Source organism: Hyperolius riggenbachi, chromosome 6, assembly GCF_040937935.1.
Source record: "Hyperolius riggenbachi isolate aHypRig1 chromosome 6, aHypRig1.pri, whole genome shotgun sequence".
Lineage (NCBI taxonomy): Eukaryota > Metazoa > Chordata > Amphibia > Anura > Hyperoliidae > Hyperolius > Hyperolius riggenbachi.
The window spans coordinates 166,086,025-166,103,425 of NC_090651.1; the positions used below are offsets into that span (position 1 = coordinate 166,086,025).

Genomic DNA, 17,401 nt, shown 5'->3' on the forward strand with positions numbered 1-17,401 from the left:
GTATAGGCATGTCCACCGTGCTACTTACTATTTAGAGAGGAAAGCCTCAGAATCCTAATGAGGCTATCCTCGGTTGTAAAAAGCCCCCTGTTGGTGAGCACGGCTTCACATCGGGCCGCACAGTTCCTCTTAGGCGAGCGCAATATCCACGCAAGCCCGCATGCACAGTAGCACGGAGCCCGCCGCTCCGTACTACTGCACATGTGCGGGCGGGCTTAATCGGCTATTGCGCACTCTTGAACCAGGAAGAGGCGCTGCGTGGCCCCGATGGGATTAGCGACAATGCTAATACTAATCTTCTGGAGGGCTGGGCTAAGCAACAGCAGGCAGGAAGGTTGGCCAGCATCTTTGTATAAATGCTTTTCAGAAAATGTCTTTATAAAGAAGAAAAGGCCATGCTGAGAATCTCCCATGAAGAGATGAACTAGTCAAAACCTGTTAGCTCTGTCAGATTTCTACTACCTACTGTAAGCAACGGGAACATAGGAGAAAAGTAATGTATGCATCATTTTACTCTGGAAGAAATCTACCTCTTATTTGTATGTGTTTACATGTATTTAAAAATTTTACAATTTTTCACGATAGTGATCCTTTAAAGTACGCATTCTAAAAGTGGACTCAAGACTTCTGTAAACTCATGTTTCAACAGTAATGATATGATATACTCGATTATGAATGGGTGGGAGAATATTCATCACTTCTCACCCGTGTGGGTGCTATGTGTCTTTCCAAACCTCAGGTCCCTGGTCCTCTACCAATAGGCTGGGGAGCTAGAGGGTTCAGCATAATCTCTTAGTTGTTCCCAGAGTGTGCTCTGATGTTGTTCCTGAGATCTGCTAGAGCTTGGGATCATAGCTCCAAGTGCTCCTACTTCCACTAAGTCCACTTTGGCCTTAATTTTTCACATCCTCCCTCTCTGGTTCCTCTTTAATTCCTTGGTTAATCTAATAATATTTCTTACTAATATTGTTGTCAGTTGACATCTACTACTGTAACTAATGCTTCAGAATTCAGCCATTGTCAGCCACTTCAGCTGTCTTCCAATGGCACTTTCCACTTGTTAGCACTCTGGTCTTCCTTCCACTTCTGTTGCTGACATTCCCCCAGCAGTTTATCTTTGGTTGCGATCTTCTGATGTACTTCTAGAAATTCTGGTCTAATTCAGGACAGTGATATCTGGGCTGCAATGTGTAGTTTGGGTTAGTTGTCATCTAGGAAGGGTTAATATTGGAGGGAGAATTTAGGGTTAGGTGTCAGGAATGGATTTATCATAATGGATTCATCTTAAAGATAAACTGTAAACAAGGATTGAACTTCATCCCAATCAGTAGCTGATACCCCCTTTCCCATGATAAGTCTTATCCTTTTCTCAAACGGATCATTAGGGGGCTCTGTATGGCTGATATTGTGGTGAACCCCCTCCCACAGTGTGATGTCAGGACCATGGTTCTGACATCACACTGTGAGAGCCTTGTTGCATTGTGGGAAAAAACAACCGTTTCCAACTGCCAACAAAGCAAGCAGCAGGTACTTCCAATGACAACACTTTCCAGCAGTAAAAATGTCACCACGTGATAAATGTCAGAATGTAAATCAGGGAGAGGAAAGATTTTACAATGGGCAAACACTGACTTAATCATTTATACATAATTAGTGTAAAAAGTAAGCATTTTTGTTAATTACGTTATTTTCACTGGAGTTCCTATTTAAGGTGGGGTTAGATTTAGGCATCAATAAGGGGTTAACATTAAGGAATAGTTTAAGGGGCTCTTTGCTAAGAAATTAATTTAGAGTAAAGGTGGCCATACATTTATAGATTTACATCAGATAGATTTCTGGCGGAAGCCTGTCAAGTCGAATCTGACAGGAATCTATCTTATGTGTGCCACACACTAGGAACAGATTTCCAATAGATTTTAGAATTAAATCTATTGGAAATCTATTGAAAATCGATCTAAATGCATTATTGCACCATTAGATCCAATGCAACTCTAAAGCACAATCTACACGATACGATTTTTTGTGCGATTCAATTACGATTCTATTTACGATCCGATTAAATCCGACATGTCCGATAGGGACTCGATTTGATTCAATTCGATTTGCCATTGTTTTGCAATGGCAAATTGAATTGAATCGAATCCCAATCGGACATGTCGGATCTTAAATAGAATTGTAATCGAATCGCACAAAGAATCCTATCGTGTAGATTGGGCTTATGGGCCATCGATCTGCTGCCAGCAGCAGATCGACCTAGATTTTCCATCCTGTCAGATAGATCAAATTGATCGACATCAATTGAAATCGGCTGCAAATCGATTGAATGGGGAATTTGATAGAATCGATTCCTGATCAATCGATTCTATTGATCGATCGATGCCTGAAATCGACCAGTGTATGGGCCCCTTAAGGCAAATGACATAGGAGAAGCAATGGTAACAACAGCTTTGATGAAGACAGGCTGGCTTAAGCTGGCCATACACTGGCCCGATTTGCCGCCGTTTCGACAGCAGATTTGATCACTGGGATCGAATCTGCTGCCAATCATTCGTGCTACACGCCGAATTTCGATCCATTTCGCCCGATCCCGTCGATCGCTCCGTGCGGAAAAATTACCGTCGATCGCCCGCGGGTAGGGAGCGCGTTGCTAGCGGCGTTCGAGTGCCCGACGACCGACGCAATAGAGAGGCAATACATTACCTGCTCCGCCTGCGCGACTGCCCCCGCTGTCACCGCTGCTTCTTCTCCGCGCTGGTCTCCGGCATGCTTCAGTTCCTCCTGCCCGGCAAGAAGTTTAAACAGTAGAGGGGCTCTACTGTTTAAACATCCTGCCGGGCAGGAAGAAGTAAAGCATGCTGGGGCCGGAGACCAGAGCGGAGACGGAGCAGCGGTGACCGGGGGCAGTCACGCCGGCGGAGCAGGTAATGTATGCGGCGGGGGAGAGGAGCGGCGGCAGCAGCACCACCACCACAACAGATTGTGAACGGTTTCAGGCTGAAATTGGTTCACAATCTGTTTGCAGTAAAGGTAGCCATACGATCCCTCTCTGATCAGATTCGATCAGAGAGGGATCTATCTGTTGGTCGAATCGGATGGCAAATCGACCAGTGTATGGCTACCTTAAGTCCATATGCTGTGATTAGTGATGGTCATGTCTAGGAGAATTTGTGGGAAAGCATGCGATTTCTTTGACCAGCTGGTTCACAAAGCTCCGATTTGCTGTAATCATATCCTGCTTTAGCACATGATCATGACTAGCAAACCAGAGACTTACATATCTATCACCTGACAAAACTGATCACATGCTTCTCCATGAGTTACCCTAGATATGACTAATCTCTAGTTGTGATTCCTTCAAAGGCATTATATGTGAACTAGCTGAAGACCTAGTATTGCCCGGGTATGTATTTGGTTGTTTGTGGTTAGCCATTTGTGGCTCTGTTTGTGGCTCAACCCCTTTTCAGAATTTGAACCCCCAGTCACCCAATGACCGATTGTAACAGGTTTGACATTAACAGCGAAAGAATGGCAGCAGTTGAAATATTCCCTTGAAAATAAATAGGTGAATTTTGATTGCCTGTTGTAGCCTCCACCCACTTTCCTGAACATTAATCCCAGTTACCCCAACTGTGCCAAGTGTAAGACCCCTGCAACAGTCTAAGAGTGGCTGCAGTTTACAATTTCCCCTTTAAAAGTGTACCAGAGCTCCACAAAAAAAAAAAAAAAAAAAAAAAAAATTTATAGAAAAAAAAAATTAATACATACCTGGGGCGTCCTCCAGCCCCATCAGCTTGGATCGATCCCACGCCGCCGTCCTCCGATGTCTGCAGCGTAGATACAGGGTTCCCACACTTCTGTCAGCAGGCTCAAGTCTACAGGAGAATTGCGCTCTTTGCGTATCTCTCCAGCAGGCGCTGGAGAAATACGTAGAGGGTGCACTTCCCTTACATCAGACTGGCTCCGACTGACGGAAGTGCGGGGACCTGATACCAGCGCTGCAGACATCGGAGGACGGCGGCGTGGGAGCGATGCAAGCTGATGGGGTTGGAGGAAGCCCCAGGTACAAATCCCTTTTTGGGGGGGGGGGGGGGGGGGAGCTCTGAGTCCCTTTAAAATGAATGGCTGAAATTTGATTGGCTGTTTTATGCTATGCCCACTTTTTTTTTTTGTTACAAATTTTTTCCAAATGACCAACTGTGTCAAGTTTGATGACTATGGCTTTATTACCGTGAGAATGGCAGCCTTATACATTTTTCACATTGACTTGGATGGGTGAAATCTGATTGGCTGTTTGCGGTTCTGCCCAGATGTGCAAAGGGGAAGGAGCCTGAAACCCCAGAACATATCTTCCCAGGTAGGGAAGGATCTGTACACCAAGTTTCCATGAAATAGGTCAAGGTGTTTTCGACGAGAGATGGTGGCACACACACACACACACACACACACACACACACACACACACACACACACACACACACACACACACACCCACGTCTGATTATCTATATGTATACACACACACACATAATGTATGTATGTATGTATGTATGTATGTATGTATGTATGTATGTATGTATGTATGTATGTATGTATGTATGTATGTATGTATGTATGTATGTATCAAAAGTATTCGGCCCCCTTGAAGTTTTCCACATTTTGTCACATTACTGTCACAAACATGCATCAATTTTATTGGAATTCCACGTGAAAGACCAATACAAAGTGGTGTACATGTGAGAAGTGGATCGAAAATCATACGTGATTCCAAACATTTTTTACAAATAAATAACTGCAAAGTGGGGTGTGCGTAATTATTCGGCCCCCTGAGTCAATACTTTGTAGAACCACCTTTTGCTGCAATTACAGCTGCCAGTCTTTTAGGGTATGTCTCTACCAGCTTTGCACATCTAGAAACTGAAATCCTTGCCCATTCTTCTTTGCAAAACAGCTCCAGCTCAGTCAGATTAGATGGACAGTGTTTGTGAACAGCAGTTTTCAGATCTTGCCACAGATTCTCGATTGGATTTAGATCTGGACTTTGACTGGGCCATTCTAACACATAGATATGTTTTGTTTTAAACCATTCCATTGTTGCCCTGGCTTTATGTTTAGGGTCATTGTCCTGCTGGAAGGTGAACCTCCCCCCCAGTCTCAAGTCGTCTTTTGCAGTCTCCAAGAGGCTTTCTTCCAAGATTGCCCTGTATTTGGCTCCATCCATCTTCCTATCAACTCTGACCAGCTTCCCTGTCCCTGCTGAAGAGAAGCACCCCCAGAGCATGATGCTGCCACCACCATATCTGACAGTGGGGATGGTGTGTTCAGAGTGATGTGCAGTGTTAGTTTTCCGTCACACGTAGCGTTTTGCATTTTGGCCAAAAAGTTCTGTTTTGGTCTCATCTGACCAGAGCACCTTCTTCCACATATTTGCTGTGTCCCCCACATGGCTTGTGGCAAACTGCAAAAGGGACTTCTTATGCTTTTCTGTTAACAATGGCTTTCTTCTTGCCATTCTTCCATAAAGGCCAACTTTGTGCAGTGCATGACTAATAGTTGTCCTATAGACAGATTCCCCCACCTGAGCTGTAGATCTCTGCAGCTCATCCAGAGTCACCATGGGCATCTTGACTGCATTTCGGATCGGCCTGTGAGTTTAGGTGGACGGCCTTGTCTTGGTAGGTTTACAGTTGTGCCATACTCCTTCCATTTCTGAATGATCGCGTGAACAGTGCTCTGTGGGATGTTCAAGGCTTTGGAAACCTTTTTGTAGCCTAAGCGTGCTTTAAATTTCTCAATAACTTTATCCCTGACCTGCCTGGTGTGTTCTTTTGACTTCATGGTGTTGTTGCACCCAAAATTCTCTTAGACAACCTCTGAGGCCGCCACAGAGCAGCTGTATTTGTACTGACATTAGATTACACACAGGTGCACTCTAGTCATTAGCAATCATCAGGCAATGTCTATGGATCAACTGACTGCACTCAGACCAAAGGGGGCTGAATAATTACGCACACGCCACTTTGCAGTTATTTATTTGTAAAAAATGTTTGGAATCATGTATGATTTTCATTCCACTTTTCACATGTACACCACTTTGTATTGTATTGGTCTTTCACGTGGAATTTCAATACAATCGATTCGCGTGTGTGTGTGTGTGTGTGTGTGTGTGTGTGTGTGTGTGTGTGTGTGTGTGTATGGTTCCCCACTTAAACTGGGTGCAAACACGGTAGGGCTTCAGCACATTAGCAGAAGTTGTCAGAATCAGGTATAGGTAGGCAGAAGGTATAGTAGTTGGTTGGCAAACTGAGGGTTCAGTTGACAGTGTGCATTCAAATTGTAGCTGGTAAGCAAGCTGAGGTTCAGGCAGATTATGGGTATTGTATTACCTTGGCAAGATGAGGTCAAATAAGCTGGACCAGGATGACAGAAGAGGTCATACACAGAACAGATTCAGGGATAAAAAAGCCAGAGTGAAAGAAAAGACAAGGCTGGAAAAAGAAGGTATTTTAGCAGATGCTGCATCTCCAGTGACCACCAATGTAGAGACAGCAACTTGTAAGATCATATCCAGGGATCAACTGTGACAAGTAATGCCACCAAAGCTGCATTCCATGAAAACTCAAGTATCAGCAATCATTTTGCCAACACTCCACACCCTGTGCCAAACCCCTGTGTAGCACAGAAAAATACCGATTCTTGAAAGAAGAAGAAAAATAAATAAATAAAAATTAGCATAGATCAACTTACATTTTTTGACATTCTTTCCGCTCACCAAGCATGGGGTCACCCATCTCTCCAAGAATAGTAGCCTCAACTTCATAATGAACAACAAGGGCTTTCTCACTTGGGTGGACATCTATGTTTCCTCCTTTCACTTTCCTGTGAATAAAAAAAATGAACATAAACAAATCGTGTCCACTTGCCCAATTCTCCAAACATTATGTGAAAGGAGTAATTGTTGTCCTGTAAGCAGCAGTAGTAACATTTACAGTATATAAACAGCTTAAATACCATATATAGGGCTGAAAACAACATTAGGCGTGCAAAATGAACTTCCAACTTTATGTCACCAAAAGGACTGCCCTCACCATCCTGTCGTGTATACCATGATAAATTCATAAGCAAAAGACTCATTTATGTTATTAAATTACACTTTTATTACTGCTTTAAATCAGCAGATAAAAACAAGCAAAGCTGTAATCCAGGGTGGGCATAAAGTTTAGAACAAACATTTTATAAGTAAATATATTTAACAGCTGATGGCCAAGCAATGTCCAAGTATGGCCGCCGCCGTGATTTCGATCGCGAAAATATAAAAAACTAAAAGGCGTAGGGTGGCAGTTTATGTGTCGTTGGAAAGAGGAGAAAGAGAGCTTCAAAATCGTATGCATCTTTCCATAGTTTCTGCACTGCTCGAGGCCCTTTAAGCAATGATATGATGATATGTTGCGGGGGGGGGGGGGGGGGGGGGGAGGGGCAGAAAGCAACCTATGCAAACACTTGGAGAACAAATATGCTCTGCCATAGTGCACTGCACAAGATTAAAAACTGGGACCCTAATGCTGCATGGCAAGATTGTTACCCACTGATGACACTGTGTTGCCTAAAAGACACAACTGTAGAGGAAAGAGGGACATGGAAATGTGTTTATAATAAAAGAGCTTACAACTGTACCTCTAAAAGTAGACAGTTGTAAGCTACAATTCCGGCTTATAATGAATAGGCTGAGCTCCTCCCTTTCTGTTTCCAAGGACTGAAAAACTGTTTTCCTTTGCTGGATGGCTTCATTGGCTCTTGAACCCTACCGTATATACTCGAATACAAGTCGACCTCATGTATAAGTCGACCCCAATATTTGACCCTCTTAAGCTGGCATTTTTTAAAGTCTCTAATATAAGTCTATCCAGCAAAGTTGTAGTGAAGTCCAAACCTTCTGTCTTTGGAAGAAATCATAAATAAGGTTAAGGGCAGCATGGTGGCGATGTAGTTAGCACTCTCGCCTTGCAGTGCTGGGTTCCCGGTTCAAATCCCAGACAGGTCAACATCTGTATGCAATGTAACAATGTATGCTCTGCCTGTGTCGGTGTGGGCTTCCTCCGGGCACTATAGTTTCCTCTTACATCCCAAAACATACAGATAAGTTAACTGGCTTCCCCCTAACTTTGCCCAAGACTATAATACATACACTACATGATACATAGGCATATGGCTAAGGTAGGGATTAGATTGTGAGCCCCTCTGAGGGACAGTTAGTGACAAGACAGTATACTCTGTACAGCAATGCAGAAGAGGTCACTGCTATATAAATACTAAATAATAATAACAGTGGGCATGCATGATACTGATACCAGGAGCAACCCTGCATGATCTCCATGCACCTTCCTCACACTGTGCTGCTGATATGTTAATAGAGAACATTAAAAGCAGCACAGTGTTGGAAACATGCTTGCAGATCACAAGGGGTTAATCACTTCAAGTATCTTGCCTCAGAAAAGGAATGATAAGCAACAGTGCACACAGGAGCTGAGTGCTGACAGGGAAGATGAGCCCAATCCTGTGATTCAAAGAAACATGTTAGAGAATTACCCAGTCTGACTCTGGATGCATCTAAACTTCCTCTCAATGCCAATATCCTCCACAGATCACTGAAACACACTGGCTTCAGCTCCCATCCAGCATGTCTCTCTACTCTGATCCCCTCCCCTTCCTCATGTCACTAGGAAGCAGGATGGGGAGACCTAATGCTAACTAATGCTGATAGATAACTCTGCTCTCCCCAGCTGTGAGTAAAGGTGTCACTGTTATCAGTGATTGAAGCAGTAAAAGATTCAATGGAGCTCCGTATTCAACTGAGGATTTTCAGCTGCTCCTGCCCCCGCCGGCTGCTTGAGAATCGGGGCCAGTCTATCATGCAGCTTGCAGGGGGAGGTGGATTATGGCGACCAGGCATCTTAACTAAAGCAGAGGGACACAATCTGGCTGGCTAGCAGCTCAAGGGGAACAGAATGCAGCAAAATGTAGAGCAGAGGGGACGCTTTATACTCTGCTACAAGTCAGAAATTTAGGTCTGATGCAAGTATAAGTCTGATGCAAGTATAAGTCTACTTTACAAAAGTAGATCAGACCTAAATTTCTCGACTTATAGACGAGTATATACGGTAATTATCTCTAATGCTGGGGATACACGGTACGTTTCTGTACCGTGTATCGACCATCTGATCCGGCCAGCTGATAATATTCAGATGACCCGATCAAGCCGCTCGACCCGCTACCCGCTCGATTTCCACCCACCGGCGGACAATGGCAGGGAATCAAGCGGTGATAAGGAAGCGCCGGCGGGGACTAGCGGCAATAGATCCGCGCGGACGAGCGGGGACGCGGCTGGGGTCAATCCGGTGGCTAATCGGCCGCCGGATCGACCCGTGTATTCCCAGCATAATACTGGTTGCACACATGGTGCGGTGCAATTTGCGAGCAGCTGAAGAGCCTTCCGCACTGCACCAATGCACACAGGATTTGTCCCTTTTTATTATCCTCGATGTGTACATTCTAGTAAAGCCTATAATCTTGAATATAGACATTAAAATATTGGAAAGATGTTATAGTGTCTTACATGTAGGTATGCAATGATGTATAATATCATGGATGTTGGATACTGGAACCTGGGAACAGGTTTTGTTTTGTGAATGTTAATTATTTAAGACATATTATTATTGATTTATAAACATATTCTGTGGCACTGTACAAAGTAAGAAATGAACATGGGGAAAATAATAATACAGACTAATGGAATACACCAATATACAAAATACAGAATTAGTGACAAAATACAGAATTGATACAACATACAGAATTGGTAACGACAGTGACAAATATAACATGATGAATAAAATGTATAATGAATTCCAAGATACAAAAGGGGAGAGAGCCCTGCCCTTGCCAGCTTACAATATAAAGGAATAGGGGACAAACAAAATCTGGGGTAGTATGCAATAAACATACCTAGAGACAGCGTGTTTTAGGATATATATTTGACAATGAAGAAAAGACTGTGTGGCACTGCCCACCCACTTTCACCCTGGACATCCCACCTCCACTATGGGCAGCTGCATTCATGATCTTAAAGGTATAACACAGTTTGATGCATCTCATTTTGGATATGATGTTACTATCAATTATACAATAAAACCCCTTTGGTATCGGATGGATGGTGCTCATGCCTTTATCTTCTGACATACTTTAGGAAATATAGTAGGAATGCAACTTGGCTTTAGGATAAAGGGGAAGTGGCCTAATTTAGAGCGTATGCTTGTCTAACAAGGGAGTTTTGAGAGACCGTTTAAAAGTAATAAAGGTTGGAGAGTGACGGATGTGTTGTGGGAGGGCATTCCAGAGGAGTGAACTACGTGCAAAATCTTGTATACGTGAATGTGAGGAGGTAGTTCTAGAGGAGGACAACAGCAGGTCATGAGCAGATTTCAGATTACAATTGGGTTGGTATCTGGAAATTGGTGAGTAGATGTACAGAGAGAGATTGTGCATAGCTTTGTAGGTTAGGGTTTAAAAATTGAAACTGGATACTCTGGTTAATTGTTAGCCAATAAAGAGCTTGACAGAGAGGAGCAGCAGAGGAATAACAAGAAAGATGAAGGAGAGAAGCAGCTGAGGGAGAGGGAGAGAGCAGACGTGGGATTGCAGCACACATCTCTTCTTGTATTGGAGCAGACAGTTTCAGTCGTCCCCGACCATTTTCAATGCCAACTGCTTGTGATTTTTGCTCCAATAAAAGAAGAGCTGTGTGCTGCAATCCTACGTCTGTTTTCTATATTACCTTTAGGGGATTGGGCAACCCTGATTGTATGCAGAGTCAAATATTACCCCTAAGCACCGGGCTTTGGGATCTGAAACTATGGGAATATTATTAACATTTACTGTCATTTCAGGCAGAGTGGTGGACAGAGACAGTGGAAAAATGATTAGTTCTGTTATATAGTAGGGATGATCAAAGATATGCAAATATTTACCGAGTTGATGCAAATGTATGCACATTTTTATGCAAATATATGCAGTTTGAAAATGGACCAATTGATTGGTCCTTTTTCAAGCTGCATATATTTGCATAAAAATGTGCATAATTTCAGAAGTATTTGCATCTCATTGATCATCCCTATAATACAGCACTAACATCTTCCGCAGCACTTTTCAGAGTATATAGTCCTGTAACGAACTGTCCCTCAGAGGGGTTCACAATCTAATCTCTACCATAGACATAGGTCTATTGTAGTGTTGGGTTCATTTTAGCAGTAAGCCAATGAACTTATTCATATGTTTATTGGAATGTGAGAGAAAACCAGAGTATCTGGAGGACACCAAAGGAGATGCAGGAAGAATAAACAAACTCCATGCAGATAGTGCCCTGGGGCTAGGGTTCACGCCGGAGACCCAAGAAAGAACTTGTCATTAAAGGAGAACAATAAGGTTAGACATTGGGGAGGGGATATCAAGGGAGGAGGATAGGAATTGGCAAGAAGTATTTTCTGCAGTTAGGAGGTTAGGGTTTGGTGAACGACAGTGTAAATAAACATCAAAACAGTTGGCAAAATCTAAATCACAGACTGTAAACCTAATCCAATCTCAAACAACGTAGACAAAGCAAGGCATCCAAACCTGTGGTGCACCTGCAAAAACGTACCAGGTCTCAGCTCTCCTCTGAGAACCAAAATTATTTCTGTATTACAATTGCATAGGGGGAAATTTGGAGCAGGTTTCATGTACAGCATTACTGTATTCATGCATTCATTTGATTAATGCTCCTCCTAAGTGTTTACTGTGCTAAGGCCTGGTATACAGCTTCAATTATGTTTGCCCATCACAACTATTCTAAAAATGCTCATTAACGATACAATCTTGCTTTAAAATGTTACTGCTTCTATGTAATATGAGGGGCTCCCGAAAGTATCCATTCAAAGTATATTCATTTTGTTTATCTTTCTACAGATTTGGTAAGATTGCACAGTCAAGATTGGAACATTAATGGTTACCTTCAGGGGCATAACAATGGGCCCCTAGCCCCACCGCAGACAAAATGATCATGGGTCCTCCTGCAGATTCCTGTCCTCCCACCCCCACTTCATGCCTCCACTTAGCAGAGTAAGCGCAGCAGAGCTGTGTAGTCATATTTACCTGTCAACACTGTGTCAGGTCTTCTCTTCCTCCTGGCAACCACTCGCTCTACGCTGCCCTCCTCCAGCTCCCCATCACATGACATGAGGAGGGCAGCATAAAGTGCACAGCTGCCGGGAGGAAAGGAGACCCACAGCACTGACAGATAAATATTACAGCTCCCTGCGCTTACTCTGTAAACTGGGAATGGAGAAAAAGAGGGCCCCCAAAGTCACTGAGATACTGGTACACCCCTGGACACAACGATCCAGGATAATCTTTGCCTGAACAATATATAGCTGGTCAGCTATATGATCTACTGTATAAAAGGAGAGGAGCATCTAGCAGCAGGAATTAACAGCCAATCGGGGGGCTATTCACATTTTGAAATGTCATTTTTGAAAAGTCACTGGCTGAAGCTAAAAGTGTGTAGGAGAAAGGTGAGAAAAAAAGCCCACACGGCACAAAACACAGCCATTATTTTGAATAGAAAGGAGACGCTTTCTTTTACCAGGTATATGTTGTGGAAATCAGATTTAAATTTTTAGTTGAATGGCACTGGTTAGTTTAATCACCACTTCTGTTTAGTTTTTTTTTTTTTTTATTATTAGTATCCACTACTTCTGCAAACAATTTGAAGACAAGACACAGAATATTTATATTGTGCTTTTCTCCTGGTGGACTCAAAGAGCCAGAGCTAGCAGCCCTGGGCCCGCTCTATTGGCGGAAGCAGTGTAAGGCCTCTTGCACACTGCATGCATTTCCGATTCTGATTCCGCTTTTTACCTCCAATTCCTATTCAGATTTTTATTCTTTACTGCATGCTGCGTTTTTTGATCCGTTTTTCTGTAGAATGTATTCAGGGAAAATCAGAATTGAAAATCGGAATCTGAATCAGAAAACGGATTTGCAGTGTGCAGGGAGCCTTAGGGAGTCTTGCCTAAGGTCTCCCCACTGAATAGGTGCTGGCTTCCTGAACAGGAAGAGCCGAGATTCAATGGCTATCATTCATAAAGCGTTCCCGCATGCGGAAATGCTAAAAACAGCCGACTATACCGAGCACTGAGCAAAATGTGTATTCATAAAGGCAGTTTCCGCATGCAAAGCTGACTTTCCCGAGCAGAGCGATAAATTACCGCATTGTGCGGTGATTCTATGCCGAAATGTAACAAAATGTCAATTCATAAAAATTAACGCAAGCGGTATGCGGACGGGGATTACCGCTCCCCTGGATGTAGCGATAAGCATGCGGCGTACATGTAAGTGAATGAGACAGACCTCCCAAGCAACAGCAGAGAGAACACCGCACGGAGGGACTCGGCCAGCTTCTCCTGTTTCCGCATGCCTACCGACAGCCTAACGCTAGCCTACAGCGGGATATCTCCGCACTCCTATCGCAACTAGAAACATTTTTATGAATGACCACCCAGAAGGCTGAAATACCGAAATACCGCCGGCGTTTTGCAGGAGTGATTTTCCCGCAATTAGCGTGGAAAAATCACTGGACACTGCGGCGGTTTTGGAGCGATCGCGATTAGCGCGCTGTGCACGCTAATCACGATCGCTAATCGCGGAACGCTCGTCGCCGGCAAACCGCTGCATGCAGCATGGTTGCGGTTATCGCTAACCACAACAGTGAGAACACTGCCACTCGCTACATTGTGTAGCGGTTTTTGCAGAACCGCTAGCGGTTTGCCGTGAGCGGGAATCGCGCGATTCCTGCTCAGGTGAGAACGGGCCCTTAAAAAAAAAAAAGAGTCTGAAACTGAAAAAAAAAAAAATAGATCCCCCTAAGGAGAGGGAAGGCTCTGAGTACAATAGAGCCTTCCCGTTCCTCTCACAGTACCTGTGTTCCAGCACTGGCTCCCCCGTTAGCAGTCTCCGACTGATGGTTCAGAGACTGCTTTCTGTCGATGTGAGAGGCTTCGGAAATCTTCAGAACAAGTGCTCCTGAAGATGGGCCGCTCCGTACTGCACATGAGCAAGCGCGCTCTCATGCACTAGCGTATGAGCAATACGGTGCGACTCAACTTCCAAAGCCTTCGAAAGCGGGAGATTTGAACGGAGAGCCAGCGCTGGAACGGGGACCATGAGAGGAGCGGGAAGGCTCTATGGTACCCAGAGCCCATTTTTATGGTAGCCCCAGCCCAAATAACGTCACACACGCTCCCACGTGCTATATGCCGGTAGCCATGTGGGGCTCCAATGCGGAAATACAGCATGGACACTCAACGAACAGTGTGACAGGTAATGTATAAATACACATTTGAAGGCAATGGCCGGGGGATTCCATCTGGTCCATTGTTCGTTATTATCGTATGGCGTTATCACTGCACACCCAATCAAGCACATCAGCCTGAGATTTCCCGGCATCTCAGGTCAATACATTCGACCAATTTCTGCCCAAAAATCAGTCAAATGATTGATTGGGTATGCTTGTGGCAGCACTGATTTTCATCCGATTCGATAATAATTATCAAAACAGTCAACACATGTATGGCCACCTTATTTGCCTTAATTTAATACTGATATATTACACTTCAATAGTGAAATATTGAGGGGAATAAAAAATTGTGTGTGCCCTTTTTTGTATGTTCACCTGTGGGACACCTTAGAGCCTAGGTTCTCAACGTGTGGTACGCGTACCCCAGGGGTACTTCTGATGGTTCCAGGGGGTACTCGGGCTTGATATACTTAACCAAGAATAAAAAAATTTAGAGTTTTAGAAAATGATAATTTTTATTTTAACAACACAAAATTAGTGTTTTAGCTAATTAAAAGTAATAGTAACTGTTTGGAAATTGTTTAGAACCAATTATCATGTACTATGATTAAATATATATTTATCAAGCGGTACTTGTGATAATACTGGTAGGTGAACAGAGGCGCCAGTAGAATAAAAGTACATAAAATTTTTTACAAAGTTGCTGGGAGGAAGTGGTGGACTTGCCTCCGTTAAAGCAGACACCAAGGACTGTGATTAAATAAATAAATACACATTTATTGAAGATACCCCAAGGATGCAACGCGTTTCGCGGGCACAGCCCACTTCTTCAGGCAATAAACAGAGGATAAACACCTCTGTGAGGTGCTCTGCTTGCTATAACAGAATTGCTGTTGTTTATCCCGTTTATTGCCTGAAGAAGTGGGCTGTGCCCGCGAAACGCGTTGCATCCTTGGGGTATCTTCAATAAATGTGTATTTATTTAATCACAGTCCTTGGTGTCTGCTTTAACGGAGGCAAGTCCACCACTTCCTCCCAGCAATTTTTAAAAAAAATTTATGTACTTTTATTCTACTGGTGCCTCTGTTCACCTACCAGTATATTCAAGTCCACCCCAGGTGGAGGGGTGATCTACAGAGAGCGACTTCTTAGTCCTGAGTGAGGACAGGTCTAATCTCCTCACCTGCCTATTGAGTGATTATCTGAGCGGTAACCCATGTTTGTATTACCATCTCACTGTCTCAATTATTCAATCTGGCTTGACATACTACACCATATTGGGCTCTCGATTTCTCTTCAATTGTTGTGATAATGTTTACTATGCTAGGAGGTACTTGGTGAGTACAGGGTTTTAAAAGGGTACATACCAATAAAATGTTGAGAAACACTGCCTTAGAGCTCACTCCAACCTGAATAATCACAAATACCTTCTGTTTTAGGCCTTTTTTCTATACTACATGCAATTCTGATTTTGATGCGATTTTACATGCAATTCTGATATAATGCGATGTAAAAAAAAAAAAGTGCATGCTGAGTTTTGCTTTTTTTTGTGTTGCTAGCATTCAGTGGAAATCAGAATCGCAAATCAGATTTGCAGTGTGCAACAGGGGGTCTCAAGAATGCAAATTTCTGTTCTGTATAACAAGAAGACACAGACTAAGAGAAGTGGGGAAACAAAGGTGAATGAAACTAATATCCTGAGATGGAGCAGAGAATTTATCTGTATTGCAGCCCCACATCACAGAGGCTACTTGCTGGTAACATGACTCCTGTCCCTGCCAATCTCTCACACAAACTGCAAGCAGCCCTCTTGGAATCTAGGGAATGTAAACTTTTCAACCTGCGTAATAGGTTATTTCCCTCAGCCAGCCAGCCTAGTGGTTCACAATGCCTTAATACAAAAACCTGCACTGCAAGGGCCCTGAATCATTAAATGATAGGTGGCCTGGGGAAAATCATCCCACCTTCCCCCAGCCAGTCCACGCCTTATGAAGTCAAGTCCTCGATGAAAAAGTAGGGGAACAAAATCTGCATTCCAATAACATTAGCACATTGTGCATTCTCTGCCTGCGACAATAAAATGACAAGTCACCTCTTCAGATATCTGGCGTCCTCCGGCTGCATCCTTATCCCACCAGTGCTCCCAATCAGGACCGAGAAGAGCTGCCGACAATGATGAGAAATGGTACCTAGGCAGCGTTTGTTGATGCTGTCAAGGGGAGGGGTAAAATACACCCGACTGACTCTGATTGTGGGCTAAAGGGAGGGTGTGACGTTTCAGTCACATGATCGAATAGAGTCAGCTGACTAGGAAGTGAAAATTTAGGTGTTCCAGGAAGTATACTTCACGTCAAGGATTTTTATTGGTGGATGGAGGGAGGAAGGAAGGAAAGGAGGATGGAGGAAAGGGATGTGTTCTGTAAATTGTACTCAGACATTTAGAGTGGTAATAGTACTGAATAGGATAGAATTTCTCTGGGACTGACGGAGGAAAGCATTTGTTCCCTTTCAGGCATAGACTGGCTAGGTGGGAGATTTCTCTCCAGGCCGGTGCACCAACGAAAAGATTTACATTGTCGAGATTTCCTACACAAATGACAGAGGGATGGAGTACTCCATCGAAGTGCGCTACAAATCTATATATCCTACTATGGATTTACTGAGTTGTAAATGTTTTTCACACTGTTTAATTGCTAATAAAATAATAACGGAAATGAAAATGTAGCAGAAATAGATGATTATTTATGTTGAGTACTTCAACGTGTTACATAAAGAAAAGGTATCCTCTGCATCCTAATGACGCTTTACCTGTCCATTTTACCTTCCATACCAGCCTACCAAAAGTGACAATTGTCATTTTTTATATAGTAGGAAATATTGATAATGTAGTATAGCTAGCTATATCAAAATTACTTAGACGGAGTCTCCACCACTCTTTGTTTCACACCAAAATTTCACATATAAAAAAAAGTGCCTCAGTGTGTTACTCATAATCCTAACGTAATCCAAAGTGCCCTT

At 43.4% G+C, this 17,401-nt stretch overlaps 1 protein-coding gene across 1 annotated transcript in view; it reads right to left on the bottom strand.

Annotated features, from left to right (window-relative positions):
* Positions 1-16,668, bottom strand: part of KIFAP3 (kinesin associated protein 3) — a 185,914-nt gene extending 169,246 nt beyond the window's left edge. The window contains exons 1-2 of the mRNA XM_068240179.1: positions 16,476-16,668; positions 6,745-6,876 (exon numbers count right to left, since the gene is read on the bottom strand). Coding sequence (XP_068096280.1) covers positions 6,745-6,876; positions 16,476-16,507 — 164 coding nt within the window. The 5' untranslated portion in view covers positions 16,508-16,668. The remainder of the gene's footprint in view (positions 1-6,744; positions 6,877-16,475) is intronic.
* Positions 16,669-17,401: the final 733 nt, after the last annotated feature.